At 33.3% G+C, this 17701-nt stretch overlaps 3 protein-coding genes and 1 non-coding gene across 4 annotated transcripts; 2 read left to right on the forward strand and 2 right to left on the reverse strand.

The window, feature by feature from the left end:
* Positions 1-630: 630 nt before the first annotated feature.
* Positions 631-3500, reverse strand: LOC122605183 (probable diphthine methyl ester synthase). Its single transcript, XM_043778080.1, has 6 exons — positions 3301-3500; positions 3104-3228; positions 1806-2035; positions 1507-1546; positions 1316-1407; positions 631-979 (listed from the first exon to the last, which is right to left on the reverse strand). The coding sequence occupies exons 1-6, from the start codon at positions 3448-3450 to the stop codon at positions 798-800; spliced, it is 819 nt and encodes a 272-aa protein (XP_043634015.1). The 5' UTR covers positions 3451-3500; the 3' UTR covers positions 631-797.
* Positions 3501-3640: 140 nt separating this feature from the next.
* Positions 3641-3722, forward strand: TRNAS-UGA. The gene has a single exon. It is a non-coding gene; the product is annotated as a tRNA-Ser (tRNA).
* Positions 3723-9190: 5468 nt separating this feature from the next.
* Positions 9191-10000, reverse strand: LOC122604105 (putative F-box protein At3g10240). The gene has a single exon (XM_043777006.1). It carries the CDS (start codon positions 9998-10000, stop codon positions 9191-9193), a length of 810 nt encoding a protein of 269 aa, XP_043632941.1.
* A 2460-nt stretch (positions 10001-12460) lies between these two features.
* On the forward strand, positions 12461-16020 carry LOC122604106 (putative F-box protein At3g10240). Its single transcript, XM_043777007.1, has 2 exons — positions 12461-12478; positions 14848-16020. Exons 1-2 carry the CDS (start codon positions 12461-12463, stop codon positions 16018-16020), a joined length of 1191 nt encoding a protein of 396 aa, XP_043632942.1.
* Positions 16021-17701: the final 1681 nt, after the last annotated feature.

The following is a 17701-nucleotide window of genomic DNA, read 5'->3' on the forward strand; positions in this document are numbered from 1 at the left end:
CTGTTATTACCAAACAATGTAATTATTCTCTTTTCAAATACTCATTCTCTTTCCTACTATTTTCATTCTTTATTACATTTCCATTCTCAATGATTCCTTCCTACCAAACGTCCCCTTATGGAAGTCAATGATCGAAAACAGTTATATGAAGACGTTGATTAGGCTGTGTACATTAAAGTCAAATAAACTCGCCAACTTATTTTCAGATACTTGAAAACAATTTCATTTGGTTTCATATCAAGAGGATGGATAAGGAAAGGGTTTAAAGATGATTACGGAATACGATAGTATATTTCAAAAAGGCACTCCCAGGAAAGCCAACTCCATTTATTCTAACCCAACTGCCCAAGTGCCCAGCAATACACTAATATATTTTTTCCATTATAAAACCGGAGGATATATGAGCTTACAGTTAAACCAGGTAAAGTTCAACAAATATTTGAACCAGATCACAGATTCATTCCATGTCACGGGTGATTATAGATGACCCGGGGTCACATTCAATTTAATGAAAATAGCTGTATTCAATTTGCTGCTTAGACTAGCCATTGTCTCCACTCGACAAAGGGTATGTTAAGGCCCAGTAGTCATACCGATCTTTGCTCTGCATTTAGGCATGCTACACAAATGTCCATAAAAAAAACCATTATATTTCATTTGCATGACACAAATATGAAGTACAAGTTTCCCAAGTGTTTTACAAAAACATTCAAAGATACAAAAATGACAAGTTTATCATATGATATACTAAGCGATACATTCTGCTACAAAACTTCAAGTGTTGTATCCATTTCGTTTCAATTTCTATAGAAATCAAGCATTTCTTCTTCAACAGGATGAGTTTTACCAACTATCGTGAGACAGTGAAGAGGTGCACCAAAGTCAACGCTCCGTAACTGCTTCATTGAACCCGCCACCACCATCTGATCTTCACTTCCTAGCCGTGCAAAACCAACACAAAGTGTGTCTTCATTGTAAGCTGTCATATGAAAGATAATATCAGACTGGAAGAATGATTGTAAGTATTCCATGTCCCACAAAAACTACAAAACTATGACAAGTTTAAGATATCCTCCAAGTGAAGCAGAGTTTCATTTTTAGAGAAACCGTCGACCTAAAATAACATCTTTGCCCATTTCATCATTGTAATCCGAATTGATTTTGGTCTACATAGTTTCTTTCCATCTAGAAGGATATTCAGGATATCTTTGATAGGAGTATAGGACATTTCAGTTCAATTAGGCATTATATCTGAATAAATCAGTAAGAAAACACTCCTCACAGTTACTTTTCAAAAATTCTAGGGGGAACTTACCAGATTCTCCGCGTAGTTGTTCAACCTCCAAAAGCTGATCGATAGCAACACCAATTGTCATAAAACTAGGAGGCTCATAAATTTTTTTCCCTCTGAAGGATTATAAGAAAAAACACAGATATTAAGAGACATTAGTAAGGATATGCAAGCATGAAACAGAACCATATGTCAGCCATCGGATGTATTCTAACCTGCATAATGATTCCAGTGAGGGCTCCTTTACTCTTATATCTGCAATGTCAACAAAGATTTTGAAGTGACTTAGAATCTTTGACCAGATGAATCTCCTATGTTCTAACAAATATAGAACATAGAAGTTCTTATGCACAGCATACAATATCTCATGTACTTATGCTCTATTCAACATGAAAATGTGTTGAATTGCCTCTTTTAATTCTCGAAAATTGCTCTGTTTCTGATACTTTTCAATAATAAAACAAACAAAAATTTATACAAAGTGACATCAAGAGCATAGGTATAATACAATTACCTAACAAGCAGAGAGTATGCAGTCCAAGTCCACGGTTTCGTTGAATTTTCTCATAGAAACTGTCAGGCCTCCATGTCTCGGTAAAGAATGGAATTGAAACGGTCTCTCCATATCGGTAAAGTTGTAAGCCACAGACCCCAACTGCATTCATTATTGACGCATTGTATACCACCTTAACCTCGACATCCAATTTCTTGGCCCGTACCACTAGATCACTGTGTGTTGTGGCTCTGTTTTCATAACTTATATGTCTTAGCAATAAAAAAGTTATACAGTAAAAACACAGTAGTTGTATAAGCCATATTGATGTCAACAATAGAAATAAACACCCAATTTGACAGATGGTTCTTGAACTCAGAGAACAAAAGAAAAACCTAGAGATTTGTTGGCTTGGTTTTGCTCATTTATCGTCACTAATAAGGTTTTAGGTAGAAGTCGTAATTTGAAAACATTACCTTACGAATGGGTCAATTCAGGTTGTACATATATCTCAAATAGTTCAAACAAAAACATAAAACTACCTAGAAAGGAAAGTAGTGATTGAACAAGTCACCAAGCTGTGATTTTTAGGCATAAAACCTTGTAAATCATCTTTATATGCATAGAATAAAACGATTAGTGAAGTTAAAAGATGTATCAATCTTTGCCATGATAATTTGTCCTAAAAAGAACAAAAAAATTTAGGACAGGAAAGTGTCCCCAGTCATCAGACAAAATGACAGACTATACCAAGCAACCTGACCCAACGGTTTCCAACCTCTAGTTTCAAGTAACAATACTGAATCTGAAAGATTAAAAGTTCATATGGTATGCCATATATTTTTTGAATGTGACAATCAGTCACATTATTTTGTACCTAAACAGTGATTATTGTTAATGTATCATCAGGGGTGACGGCCTTTTCCGAAAAAGATTAAAAGTTCATATTTGTTGTTGTTTACTTAAATGTGCTTCTACAGTGATTGTGAAGTGGCAGTAATCAATTCCGAATGTTAAATAAAAAAAAAACAAAAAAGTTAGGACAAAATGACAGACAATACCAAGCAACCTGACCCGACGGTTTCCAATCTCTAGTCTCAAGTAACAATCTGAACGATTAAAAGTTCAACACTTGTTGATTAAAGGTTACTTAGATGCGGATCGAAAGTGATCATGAAGTGACAATAATCGATTCCGAATGTTAAATATTAAGTTCTTAACTGATTATAGTTTTGTGTTAGGGGTCAGAATTAGCAAATTTGTTGCAAGAATAATTACTATCGACTATTAACATAATGTAAAAAGGTGTATAATCTAACCCAAAAGGATCTCCAACGACAAGGAAAGCAACATCGATATCACGAGCCTCCGTCAACATATCATCCGCCTTTTCCTCTACCATTTCTCGGTCTGCAACCGTAAGCGGCTTCCCGTACAACTTCTCCTATTAAAAATATCAACATCCAGTCAAAAATCATTACATATATAAATACAAAATCTATCACACAGCAGTTACCAGAGTGGAGATGCCGTCATCGGAAATACCGAAAGAAAGGAGAGAAGTGTAGGATTCAATGTATAATTTTTGACATTTTTTAACAGCTTCAAGTCCTTTTAAGGTTATGTCTTTTTCATCTCCCAATCCTAATCCTATTATATATAACATTTTCTCCTTTTTCTTTTTTTCTTCAATTTCTTCTTCTTGTATTTTCTGCTTCAATGTTTTAAAAAACCCTAATTATAACCCCTGCTGCTATCGCTCTTGCTTTTCGATCTTTAAAACCCTAATAATTGTATTAAGTTGATCAAATACAGTAATAGTTATATATTTTAAAGCGAGGGATTAAAAACAAAGAGTCGATATGTCCGAGTGGTTAAGGAGACAGACTTGAAATCTGTTGGGCTTCGCCCGCGCAGGTTCGAACCCTGCTGTCGACGAATGGTAAGTTTTTTCATAACATTTTTATTCATAACTCATATCAGAATTTTTGTTTGGTTAAACATAGCGTTACGAACTAAACATTGTTCATACAAACGAATAAATGAATATAATGAATTGTGGGTTTAAAAGCTATGATGCACCGAAACTCCAATCAGGTAGGCGTACCCGTTTCAGAAACTTCATGGGAACGGAAACTCGTACGAAACGTTTCCTTGAAGTTTCCATATATACCGAAACGTTTCTGTGAAGTTTTCATACCGTATCTAATTAATATTAGGGTTTCAATGAGTTTTTTGTATTCCAAAAACGACTTCCATCTTGCGACTATGCGTACTCCCAAACACAAACCAACTAAATTATACAATTAAGATCACCATTAGACTTTTTTTGTTCCAAAATTGATTATTAAAAATTTAATCCGTGATCACCTATCACCATCAAACATATATTATAAAATTATACATATATAATTTTACATAATCTCTGAAGTCTCAAGTCTCTCTCTATATAAAATCAATATATTTTATTTTTTAAAATTTTTTTATTGCCATATCTTTGCCGTACCCGTATCCTAAATTTTTTAGTTTTGTCGTTCCCCGTTCCCGTATCGTTCCCGTGCCGCTTTGCCGTATCCGTTTCGGTGCTACATAGTTTAAAAGCTTAAATCTATCTCTTATATAAATAAAAGAGGATTGTTTCTAGACGTTTTTTTAAACAAAAATCTTATGTGTCAAGTTCATATTATTTCTTACAAGGGTTTTAAAAAATTATGACATCACAAATTATAAATCATTTTGATTTTTCTTTTCTTTAGATTTTTGTAGAATTTGATTTAATTTGGAAACTAAATCTTCCTCTACAAATTCCATGTCAAGATTTTCACTTATAGTTATTAACTATTATCATTATAGTAATACAAAGTTATTGTTTATTTTAATTTGTAGCTTAATTATTATTATTTTTTAATTGTAGCTTAACTAAAGGAATATAATTATGAATTTGTGTGTATTTTATAAGATTTTTAGTTTTAATAATGATTTTTCTTCTTAAACAGTGTTGTAATAGTTTTCATAAACTTTTATTATTATTTCTTGAATTTGAAGGTGTTGAGCAAATGAAAAGTTAATTGTATGATATCTATTAAAAGCTTTAAATACATTAATATGTTTATAACTTTTTTTTCCCCATTATTGTGTATTATTTTATCAGTTTATAGCTTTCAATTAATTATGAAATCATCATAATTTATTGATTTAAAATTTAAAATATTCTACCTTTTTAAATATATCTCATTAATATAGATTTTTATTAAATGTTCACACTATTATGTAAGATTTTAATCACCTTAATTTCCGTTATAATAGGCCGAAACTATGGTGTCTTTTAGTATATGTTTTACTTTTTGCTTTTACCACCCGTATGTGTTTCAACATGTGTATACAACTACACAAGTTTTGTTTCCATTTAGTTACATTATTTACATAATAACTTATCACAACTTTTCAATTTATTTAACATTATTATCATACATTTTAACATGATAACATATCTCAAAGTTACCCGGGTTGAATCCAGGATGATTAGCTTGTACAATTAAATTTTTAACTTTTAAAATAATAAAAAGGTTAGTGAAAAGCTTTATTTATATCTATCTATTCAATATTATAAAGCAAATTCCTCCCGACTAAATTTTAAGTTTCAATATTTACTTTTTCAAAATGCCCCTTATCAATTTTATATTCACCTAAAATAACTATAATACTCCTTCTCTCTCTTTAAATCTCAACTAATCATTTTTTTTCTTTCCCCCATAAATCATTTATTCCTCCAATTCATACAAAATCCACTTTTCAACTTTCAACATTCAATTTCAACAATATACACATGATAATGCATGATGTACCATATATCAATGCATACAACTTTCTCTCTGCTCCATAAATCATTATATTAATCTAATTCTTTCAAAATCTTTTATCTCAAAAACCATACATCGATAAATTATAAAAATTATATAAGTGTTTTTAAAATTTCATAATCTTTGAGATGTCATTCGAAATACTTTCGACGAATTTTTAAATCTAAGGACGGAGCCCTTACGGCTAAGACATTTGGCTATAACACTCTATGACATATCACCTCCTGCTATGACCTATCACCCTCATCATTTTACCGTCACAACGTGCGGGTACTTGCTCTCGTACTTCGGAACAGATCACTGTTATAAGATGAATATCAGGCCAGAAGTAAACAATAGATTCCTTGCAAAGTTGCAATATTGCGTGTCAAACTACACACATACCATATTCTTTTGGATCATGGAATATCAACTTTCTGCTTAGATTGCCAACTATATGCTGAAAGAAGTTTTCTAAGCATACGAGAAATAATCAACATAGCTAGACTTGGCTATTATTATACACTTGTTACAAAAGAAAATTCACAACTCCATTATAGTAAATATAAGATCCCAAAATTACAGTTCTCAACCTCTTCAAGAAAGCATTATCACGAGAACACAACTTTCATCGATATCGATGTCAACTTCATAGAAAAGTGTGTTACAGGGGATCACATTGATCACACTTCTTAACAAACTCTGGTGGTGGAGCTCTACGTCACATCTGCTGGACTGTCAATAGAGTGCAATGTTCCAATCTTATTGTTGACAGAACTCTTAAATCATCACAAGATTTCCCTGCTGGAGCTGGTCTGACTGAAGTAGAAGAAATGTCACATCTGATGGACTGTCAATAGAGCGCAATGTTCCAATCTTATTGTTAACTTGAATCATCGCAATATTTCCCTGCTGGAGCTAATATTTTAGTCCATGTGTTCTTTTGTTGGTCTGTAGGTTCTCAAATGTTTGTATGTGTGGGAAGCAAGATGGATGGTCAGGTGGGTTGTTAACGGGTCAAATCACCTGAGCTTGAAAGTCATCATTTTTCCGGTGCGAGTTAAACGTCTGGTTAGGCTGATGCGCATATTTTTTAAATTAGCTCGTCTATTTTCTTGTCGTTTGCCCTTGTCTATTTCGCGTCTGTTTCTTGTCTTTTGCCCTTGTGTCTATTACCTTGTCCATGGAAGATGAATCAGCAACATGAAACATGTTGGATTCCACGCCAACCGACTATTCTAATTTGGGTGAGGTTTCAAGAAACAACCCTGAATCCTGCAAGCATGTAGGGTCCCTAGACCATACAAGAGGCCGCCCTGATACTTGGGTCCAGAAGGTCCAGAATTACATTTCTATCAAGTTCAATTAGAGCGATTTATTGCACTAAAGTTACTAACATAACTGTGTTCCAATACAGATTAGTTAGAAATGACCGATACCGTTCCAAAAACATATCCCCTATTAGATATTAATAATTCAAGGCTATTACATACTTAAAATAGTTTACTTTAACGATGCACTAACGAGAAGCAACATGATTTAATAAAACGAAACAAGAAACAAATACAGAAAAGAATAAACAAATACAGGGATTATCGGGGATCTCATTCCCCATCCCCACTATATCGCTATCTCATTAGCAATACAAGTTACTCAAAAGACCACTACGTTATAACTTAAATGGTGACACTAATTAGCAATTTGCAACATGATTTAATTAAAAGAAAACGGGAACTTATGCAATTTGCAAGAGACTAAGTAGCACGGGCTCATAGATTGCTGGTTGGGTTCAGACTACTAACACATGGACGAGACATGTTACATGACGTGCACAAATAAATGGGTTAAGGATATGTGCCATGAATCTATTGATTTGATGCAGTTGTAGATATATGTGTAGTACAGGACCAGGGGGAGATATGATTTAGTGTACTGATTGGTATATATGGGATACAATTAAAGAACATATGTAATAAGGAAAGGCTTCCTATGGGGAAAATATAATAAACACGTCATATAATATAAAGAGGAACCTTAATTACCCGCATATGAGAAAATAGAAATATATAATGTTTATCTCGCTAATTTAGTGACATTCTTCACTTTCTAATCAATTGGAATACTTTCATATTCTACAACATTAATAGAGTTTGACTTTTTACAGCTAAATTTTGCTACCAAGTCTAACTGTAGTAACTTAGTATCCCAACTTGCATAACCTCAAAACAGATGAAATATCGAGACCGGCAACCAAAAAGCCCTACTCTTCTACTAATGACACTTCACATATTTACTATGCACTACCCTTCAACCTGTGATTAACTGGAAATGGGTTGGTTGAAATATAGTAGGAAACAGGGGGAAGTAGAAAATCCTACTACGAAGCTACCAATCAACCTGCAATCAACACTTGCACACACAGTGGATTTCACACTTATTTTCTGATTGGGTAAACAGGACATAATATATAAAATAGGTAGACTTCCACTACTATTTAATTGTCACATTTACCTACGTCCTCGATTCAAATTGACTCACATATGATAACAGTAGGGATGGGCCAAAGTAATAGCAATTCTGTATTTACAACTTTCAAAGTAAATCTATCACAAAATCTTACTCCATTCAGATTCTCACAGTCTCACTCTGCCATTGATAGTTCCAGTTAAAAAAACTCCTATTGATAGTGAAGCCAGCATACCTACTATACTTACAACATAGCTATCCAGCAGCAGTAGTATGTTTAAAGTGTAAACAGCTCTACTTTGATGATTAAAGTAGTAGTGACTATGAATGTGCATAAAAAACGAAACTCTATATTAAGTTGTAAACCTCCATTCTCAAGACAAACAATTACACATCACAATACCACATGACTTGTAGAATAAGAAGGTTTCAAATATCTAAGCTGCTAAAAAGTAGACTTTTTCAAAACAAAAAAATTTAATGCAGAAAAACATGCTTACTACAGAGATGTATCATAGAACATTCTCGATCACAACGATAAAGACAATGGACAAAATCAACATTATCATAATTTACGGATTTTTGATTTATGAAATGCAAACTAATATGCCCGAATAACCCAAAACAATATTACATTAAGCATGCATCATTTCCATAAACTTGCTAGAAAGACCTATACTATCAGCAATGCAACATTATTGCTAAGAGATGAAAGTGATATCTCTACCTCAATCACTGTCGGCCACAATTTGACAATCTGCATGATCAAGCAGAAGTAGAGTTTCCATGTAAGAGCTCACAAAGAAAAAACTATCTTCTCCATAAATCCCAAGCTTACTGATATGTTCTGAACATGGTTCATAAACTTGAAGTATGGCGGTATCTTCACCGTCATAGTGTGTTTCCATAATAGGTTCCCCATTCTTTCTAAAACATAGAAGCGTCTTCGATAATAGATTTGGTGCTTTAACGGTATATAGCTTCATGAACGATTTCTTTACAGTATCTTCCATTACCCAAAGTCCCAAACAGCACAAACGTCTGTCATGCTGCCCGTTATGTATTCAACCATAGCAAGTGACTCCCGTATCTTGGACAGATTCATGTAAAAGGAATCATTTCAAACTCATGTGTCGTCATATCAAATGATACAATCAAATTAACGTCCTGAGGTTTTGCATCTTCAGCAACAATCCTCGCTTCACAAGCATCCCAGTAAATAAACCTGTCGATAAGTACCTGACAGCATTGCTCATGGATTTGAAGATAAACTGTTTTACGAGGCAGATTTCTCGACGTGAGGCTCTTCCAAGTCCCCGAGCTCAGCGTAAAAACTTCAACTTTCCAATGTAGGCTATCTTTAAGGTCTCCATATAAAATCTTTACAACAGTAGGGTCAAAAGTGACGGGACAGACCCCAAAACCTACAAATGTTGTATCAGAAGGAAAAGGCAAAGGAAGCAGAACACATTTATTGATTAAAGGATTCCAAAGGATAACGACTTCAGAATTAATTAGGATGTTGTCATCGAAATCATACAAGCACACCAAGCCATGAGAGCAATCAATTACTCTAGAAATAGTAAGTTGTTTAGTGATACGTAGAGCCTTGAGAGTAAAGTCTTGCTGATAGAAAGTGTCGTCATCGAAAACTGTGACATACTTGTCCTCAAAAAACTTAACATGGCAGTTTGGTGAGACATGGCGTTTCCTTGGTGGGCCTTTGCACCAAAGACGTAGACGGGGTGGTTGTTGGCGGTGACTGTTTTGGTGGTGATGAGCGACAATAAACTCAGAACTGCCGATGTAAGAATTCCAGGGTTTTGAAACAAGTCGGAATTTAACAGCTGACTTGGCAGGAAGCCTGTTAATGATTTCAATTTGCATTTCGAATGGAATGAAATCTGACATATTTTTTCAACAACAAATGCTTCCTACACTTAATTGAACCTAGAAATTAATTAATACTATGAATTAATAAAAAAGAAACAACAAACGAACCTTGAATCAATGGCGCAAGAGTTTTATTACTTCCAAGTTCCAATGATTTCGAAATCTGAAATTTTTTTCAACAACAAATGCTTGCTATACTTAATTCAGCATAACTTTAGACAAAATACAAAATAGGGTTTACTGTATTAATTAATAAGTACATGGAATTCGAAAATTTAGGGGAAATAAACAGCAAAAATGTCGTATGCATAAAAAACAAAACAAACGAACCTGATATTATTTCCATGTTCCAATTAGGGTCTTTTTTGTTTCCCTCACCAAATATCAGCGGACCAACAACAGTAGTGTGTTTAGCTGAGTAAAATGTTATTATTAATTACAAGACGGGAGAGCAACTTTTCAGCGCACTACCAAGATTGTGGAAGCCTATGTAACACCGAAATAGATACAGCAAACGAGTACAGGAACAAGGAACTATAAAACTAAAAAATTTAGGATACGGGTACGGAGAAGATATGGAACTTTTTTTTTTTTTGTTAGTAACTAAGTACCTCTATGGTATAACCTCAAAACAGATGAAATATCGAGACCGGCAACCTAAAGGGCTCTACTGATCTGCTACTAATGACACTTTACATATTTATTATGCACTACCCATCAAACTGTAATTAACTAGAAATAGGTAGTTTGAAATAGAGTAGGAAACTGGGGAATGTAGAAATTCCTAATATGAAGCTACCCATCAATCTGCAATCAGTGCAGGGCAGTACTTGTGTTAAATCAGAAATAAAACACACTTGCACACACAGTTGAATTCACACTAATTTTCTGATAGAGTGATAATATAAACCAAACCAAAAGTACAATATATACAGGTAGACTTCCACTGCTATTTACTAAAGTAACCAACTAAAATAAAACATAACCAAAGTTTATCACATTTACTTTAACCGTCACAATAAAACTACGTCCTCGATTCAAATTGACTCACATATGATAACAGTAGGGATGGGCCAAAGCAACAGCAACATTTTCTGTTGATAATAACATAAATAGCATCGATCAAACTTCAATCATCAAACTAAGAGTATTTGCAAGTTCGAGTTAAAAAGCTTCAATTATCAAACTAAGGATATTTGCTAGTTCCGCCGTTCAAACAATAAAAAAAGAAAAGAGTATTTGCTAGTTCGAGTACTTGCTACAAGTGAATCTTTGTTTTCTCAGCCACTAGAAATTTTTTTTGCATTAAATATCCCCATACAGAAACTGATTGGATTTTAAATAACAACCACTAAACTCCATTAATATAGAATTCCCCCTGCATTTTCCACGGTTGTTTTTTTTGCAGTACTACACGTACAACATCAGAAGCAGTCATTTGTTTAAACACCTCTACTTTGATGATTAAAGTTGTAGTAGGTTTCCATTCTCAAGGACAACAATTACACACCACATGACTTGCATAATAAGTAGGTTTGAAATCTATGGGTGCGTTTAGTTCAAGAAAACTCTCATGTTTTTTCATTTTCATTTTCCAAGAAAACATGGAAAACAAGAAATGCGTTCAAATTCTATTTTTTTTGAAAAGTTTTCCTAGAAAATGAAAATTCCCTTTTCCAACTTTTGCACTAAAATTAGAAAACTGTTTTTTTCAGTTTTTGTTTTCACTTTTTTAGTTTCCAAACCTTTTATACACCTAAAATTAGAAAACAAGTGAATTTGAACATGTTTTCTAGTTTTATAAAATGAAAAAATGAAAACTCCATATTTTATTTTGAACGTGTTTTCAAAATTTTCAAGGGTTTTTTAGAAATGAAAAACCTTTTCATTTTCTAGAAAACTAGAAATGGAAAACTTGAAAACATTTTCTCGAACTAAACGCGCCCTAAGCTACTAAAAAGCAAGGCGTTTGCAAAACAGAAAAATTTAATGCAGAAAAGCATGCTTTACTAAAGAGATGTATTCAACCATAGCAAGTGACTCCCGTATCTTAGACAAATTCATGTACAAGGGGTACCATAAACTCTCAGCGGGAAGGTCTATCACTTCAAACTCATGTGTCGTTATATCAAATGATACAATCAAATTAACCTTATGCGGTTGTGCATTTAAAGAGATACAAGTCAATCCTGCAGTTCATCAGGCTCACAACACATTCAGGATTTCAAAAGGATCAAGACATAAACACAAGACTCAACACTTACTACAACAATGCTTAATCAAATGTGGAGTCATGTAAATATAGGAACTGATATTGTAATTCTGTAAAGTAGTAAGTTAAGGGTAGAAAGTGTTAACTTAGAAAGATAGTCGGTTAGGAGCGGTTACCATTTTTTGTCTGTATATGTATTTTATATCTCTGCATTTTTCATTTAATATATATGAAAATAATCAATAATGTCTCAAAATCCTCTCTAAATGGCGATTGTCTTTATGGTATCAGAGATTGTTATAAAAAAATTGACAAACTACCCCTTTTTTTTTTTTTTAACTTTCTTTTTTTTAAAAATCTAAAATATTTTTAACTTTTCACACATTTTCAATCTACATATTACATCTATCTAAAATATCCTTAAAATATTTTTCAACTTTATCTATCAAAATTACCTTTTTTATTTATTCATTAATTTAAATATTTTCATCTAATATATCTATAATACTCTTAATAAAATTATATACAATATATATTTTTTAACCTTAAAATAACTACAATATTTATTTTGCATCGGTTACTTTTACATTAATAATTACACGATTACCGGCTTACCGCACCATCACCCACTGCAACATTGCGCGGATACCCGACTCGTATAAAAAGATGGTTACCCTCTAAATTTCAAATATCAACCCCTTCTTATATTGAAACACGAGATCAATGTTTAAACTCTTACTCTTAACGTCATTTAATAATAACTTTAATGATATTGTAATATCATATCTTTACTAACTTGTTTAAACCATTTATGACCTTTGATAAACTCAAAAGTACAAAAATTTTGGAAGACAAACGGAGTATTGTATAAGTCGTCCTTAAGTTGGATTTAAGACGTGAAAGTCATTTTTATATCATATTCAAGATTCAAGATTAGAAAGAAGTTTCAAAAATACGATTATTAGCTCCATAACTCCATTCAACAAACAAAGTGGGCCTAAATTTGTGGGCTTTTTTTTATTTATACTGGTGCTTAGACCCCGTGCGATGCACGGATAACCCTAAATAATTTTTTTTAAACTTTATTTTAAGATTGTATCAATGAATAAATATAACTTAGTTGGACATAATAAAAATATTCTTATGAGTTGATTAATTTAAAGAAGAAGAATGCTAGATATACCTTGGGATTTATTAATGATACGCGAGGGCTTAAAACGCGTACATTGCACGCCGGAGAGAAATTATAAAATGGATTGCCCATAGTAGGCGCATATAAGAAGGATTATGTTGGTTACTTGGATGTGATAGGTATTATGAATTTTCCGCCACTTTGATATATAGACCCACGTGGATGCGCTATAACCTTAAATAATTTCTTTAACACCAGTTCAAGCATGCATATAGCGAAGTAAATGTACTCCTATTACAACTAATGATCATTTTAAAAAAAAATAATGACTTAAAATGCATAGAAAAGTCTTATTTAGCACTAAAATAAACCAAATATACCTCATAATTTTCATCACAAATTTGATAGGCTGTTCTTTGTATAAGATTTGAAATTGGTTGATCATTCATTTTAACTCCAATAGCACCAGTGACATCTATAATCCTAACTTGCACATTAAACCTACGGAAAAAAAAACAGAGATACAATTTTACCATACAACTTAATGATTATAGAGTTTAATATGAAATATAAATATATACCTAGGGTTGATGAGAACTCCATCCTTGTTACATGAACAAAAAATACACATTTTGTTGTCCCTTAAAGCATCAATAATGTCGACTGCATCCATGTAGAGATCAGTCAACTTAACTTCTTGAGAACAGTTCATACATTCCATTGAATACCATAACTGGTCGGTTGGAATAAAACCGATTGTTGCAACAACAACCACTTTATCAAACTGTCAAAATGAAAATGTTTATACATTAGAATGTTAAAAAGCTAGTTATAAATTCGAAAGAAAGTTATGTTAAAAAGTAATCTAATCAAAAAAGAAAAATTCACAAACAATGAATACTTACATGTTCATCCATCAGGATCATCTCAATACTACCTATGTTATTAATATCTCCATATAGAGGTTGCTTCCATAGCCGCAAATTCTAAATGTTATCGTACATGGCTTATTATTTGGACTCAAATTTCTAATTGAAACATGGTTTAGTGAAGCCATGCTAAAATTGATTTGTTATGTGTTTACGTTTTGAAATGCTTTAAAACTGAATGGAAGTGGCCTTATATAGACATAGACATGCAAGGAAGTAACTGCCACAAGCAATACACGAACGGTTACATATTCAAATTTTCGAAAATTTGAACTTCTTGAAAGCATAACTAATCCGTTTTTGAAAATTTGAACTTCTTATAAAGGTAACTAATCCGTAGACCTTACAAGGAGCAATATTGTAATGATTTTTGAGCTTTATTGCATTTTTAAACGTGCCACGTAGGCAATAACTAACAAATTTTTAAGTGAGATTTATATAACACAGACATAAGGGATTTTAGTAGATTTCCGCCATAACGGCATAAGCGCATAACACAAAACCTGAGATGACAAAATTTATTTAATCCTATTTTGATTTCCAAAAAACCCTAAATACAAAAACGTCAGAATATATCCCACTGGAAATTCAGGAGGAAATATTGAAAAGGCTTCCTGTAAAGCCATTGGCTCAATTCCGAACAGTCTCAAAACCATGGAAGGGTTTGATCGACAGCCCTGATTTCATTGCTGCTTACGGTGTTCGTCGCCCTCATCCCGATCGCTTCATTTTAAGGTACATAGATTCTAGTGATGGTTGGGGAAGATATTTAACCTTTGTTGATAATGATAATGATCATAGTTTTACCAGACAAGATTTTGTTCCCACTGTTCCTGACCTCATTAAGACACTCGGGTCTTCAAGTGTAGTTGGTAGCTCTCACGGTTTGTTGTGCTTTACCGGTTTTTATGAATATCGGAATGGTTGTTTGACAAAAATGGTTGTTGTTTGGAATCCTTCAACCAGTAAATCCATTGGTATTGAAGTTCCATATATGCATAATTATTCACCGTCTAGAGTTGATGGTGTTATAGGTTTTGGGGTTTGTCCTGTCACTTTTGATCCGACTATAGTCAAGATTGAATATGGCTTTGGCTTCCCTTGGAAAGTTGGAGTTTTTACTTTGAGCACTGGGACTTGGAGTATTCTATCTACCAAACTTCCACGTGGATCCATTAGACATTTGGAATGTTGGTCTCAGGCTGTTATCGATAGGTTTATATACTGGGTTGCTGTCGATTTGCTTGTTGATGAAGATGATCCATCTAAATTTCTGATCATCTCATTTGATTTGACTGCTAAAGAATTTAAAGAGATTAATCTCACAGCTAATTTAACAAACCAGCTTTCTGATATTCAGGGTATATTTAATCTACGGGAGTCTCTTGTTGTGCTTGCAAATCATGAAGAGTTTGAGGAAGACCAGTTAGTTTGTTATCTATGGATGATGAATGAGCAAGGTATTACTAAATCGTTTACAAAGCTATACACTATTAAGCTACCAGATGCCACAGTAAAGAGCTTACTAGGATTTAGGAAGAACGGTGAACTTATACTCGAAATAGAATACATGTACGAAGAAAATGCCCAACTTGAAATTTACAGTCCCAACTCAAAAGCCATTAATAATCTCGGGATTGAGGGAAACGTTGATTCCTTCTTTATGAGTTCTTATATGGAAACACCGCTTTTGCTTAATCAGTTAGACGGCTTGATTTATATGATTAGTGGCAATTCTCCTCCATCAAAAAAACCCCGTTATTGACTTTTTGCAACTAAAGAGCAAAACAACATGATGGTTATAGCTTATTTTTGCATACCTTACAAGGTTTGAAAGGTTGCACACTCGCAGAGTCGCAGTGCTGCACCTATAAGGCGACAGAGTGAAAATCGAGTGCGAAGCTCCTGGCCAAGTGATATTTTAAGCCTCTAAATTTGAAGGCTTTGCACAATTGCACACCACATAAATCCTTATTGACATATCTGCTTACATGCCCCTTGATGTGTATTTTGAGTACATTTTGAAATGTTTAAATTATGTGTTTTTAGACTCTTTCAAATGTCAATATCATGCTTTTAACTTTTACATACCCTGTGAGTCTCTGACTTTTCAATTTGATTTAAGTTTGAGATTCATCACCTGTTAACTAAATTTAAATATGCTTTGACTTCACAAGTCAAATCTGATCACTTTTATACTTTAAAACTGATCATAATTACAAGCATTTTCTGAGCAAGTTGATATCTACTTGAGTACTTCACAGTAAATCACTGTTATGGGATGAATCTCAGGGTAGAAGTAACAATATATTCTATACAATATTGCTTGTCAAAATACAAGGTTTTGACATCAAACATAATGTTACTGACTGCACTTATATATGCTGAATGAAGTTTTGAAGCATACGATATATAATCAAGTAGCACATTAAAGAAGAAAAACTCTGCATATATAAGCTCAATCAGACAAGCACTTTCTGTTAGTTTTGTGTTTCAGCTGCAGTGTGCAAAAATATTCATGTATGTTCCTATTCTAATGAAAATATAAGTTTTGGTACCTAGGGGTCCTTGTACATCTTCTACTGGATACGATCAAGCCAGATACTGAAGGCCCGCTTGGAAGGTCGACTAGAATATATTCTCAGAGTCTGTCGGTCTAATGTTGTTTATCGTCGATCTTAACTTTTACATATTATCACTATAGTATAGTACAATACGCTGACCTATTTTTATTTATTTTTTTCCGTTTAGAATATCTAATGATTTTGATGGTAAAGATTTATTTTTTTATTTACCACAGATGTTCTTATGCTTCTAGTATTGACTTGGATCTCATAAGTCTTTCCTAACTTAGCCACAAATCACTTGCATGTTGCTGATAACCTGTTCTAATTTGACTCCTCACACACACGAAAAATAATATAGGAAAAGGAATATGTTATTGAAGTAGAAGAAACGTCGCATCCTACTGGACTGTCAATTGAGTGCAAAGTTCCAATATACGAGTCATTGTTTACGAAGTTCTTAAATCATCGAATATTTCCCATCTAGAGCAGGTATTTTAGTCCATGTGTTCTTTTGCTGGTCTGTAGGTTCTCTAATGTTTGTATGTATGGGAAGCAGGATGCATGAACGCATGGTCAGGTGGGTTGTTAACAGGTCAAATCACCTTAGTTTGAAAGTGAACATTATTTTGGTATGGTTAAACAAGTCTGGTTAGGTTGATGTGCATATTTTTTATCTCGTCTATTTCTTGTTTGCCTCTGTCTATTACCTTTTTTGCCAGTAAATGACAAGCAGCGGGTATTAAAGATTTTTTTTTTTTTTTATTGAAACTGAAAGATACACTTAGTGAGACGAAAGGCGTGTTTGATGGTGATATCGAAGATCATACAGAAATAGCTGTTGCATTCTTTTGTCGAACATTCAGCCGGTATACAAAATCA

The sequence above is a fragment of the Erigeron canadensis genome, chromosome 6 (assembly GCF_010389155.1).
Source record: "Erigeron canadensis isolate Cc75 chromosome 6, C_canadensis_v1, whole genome shotgun sequence".
Lineage (NCBI taxonomy): Eukaryota > Viridiplantae > Streptophyta > Magnoliopsida > Asterales > Asteraceae > Erigeron > Erigeron canadensis.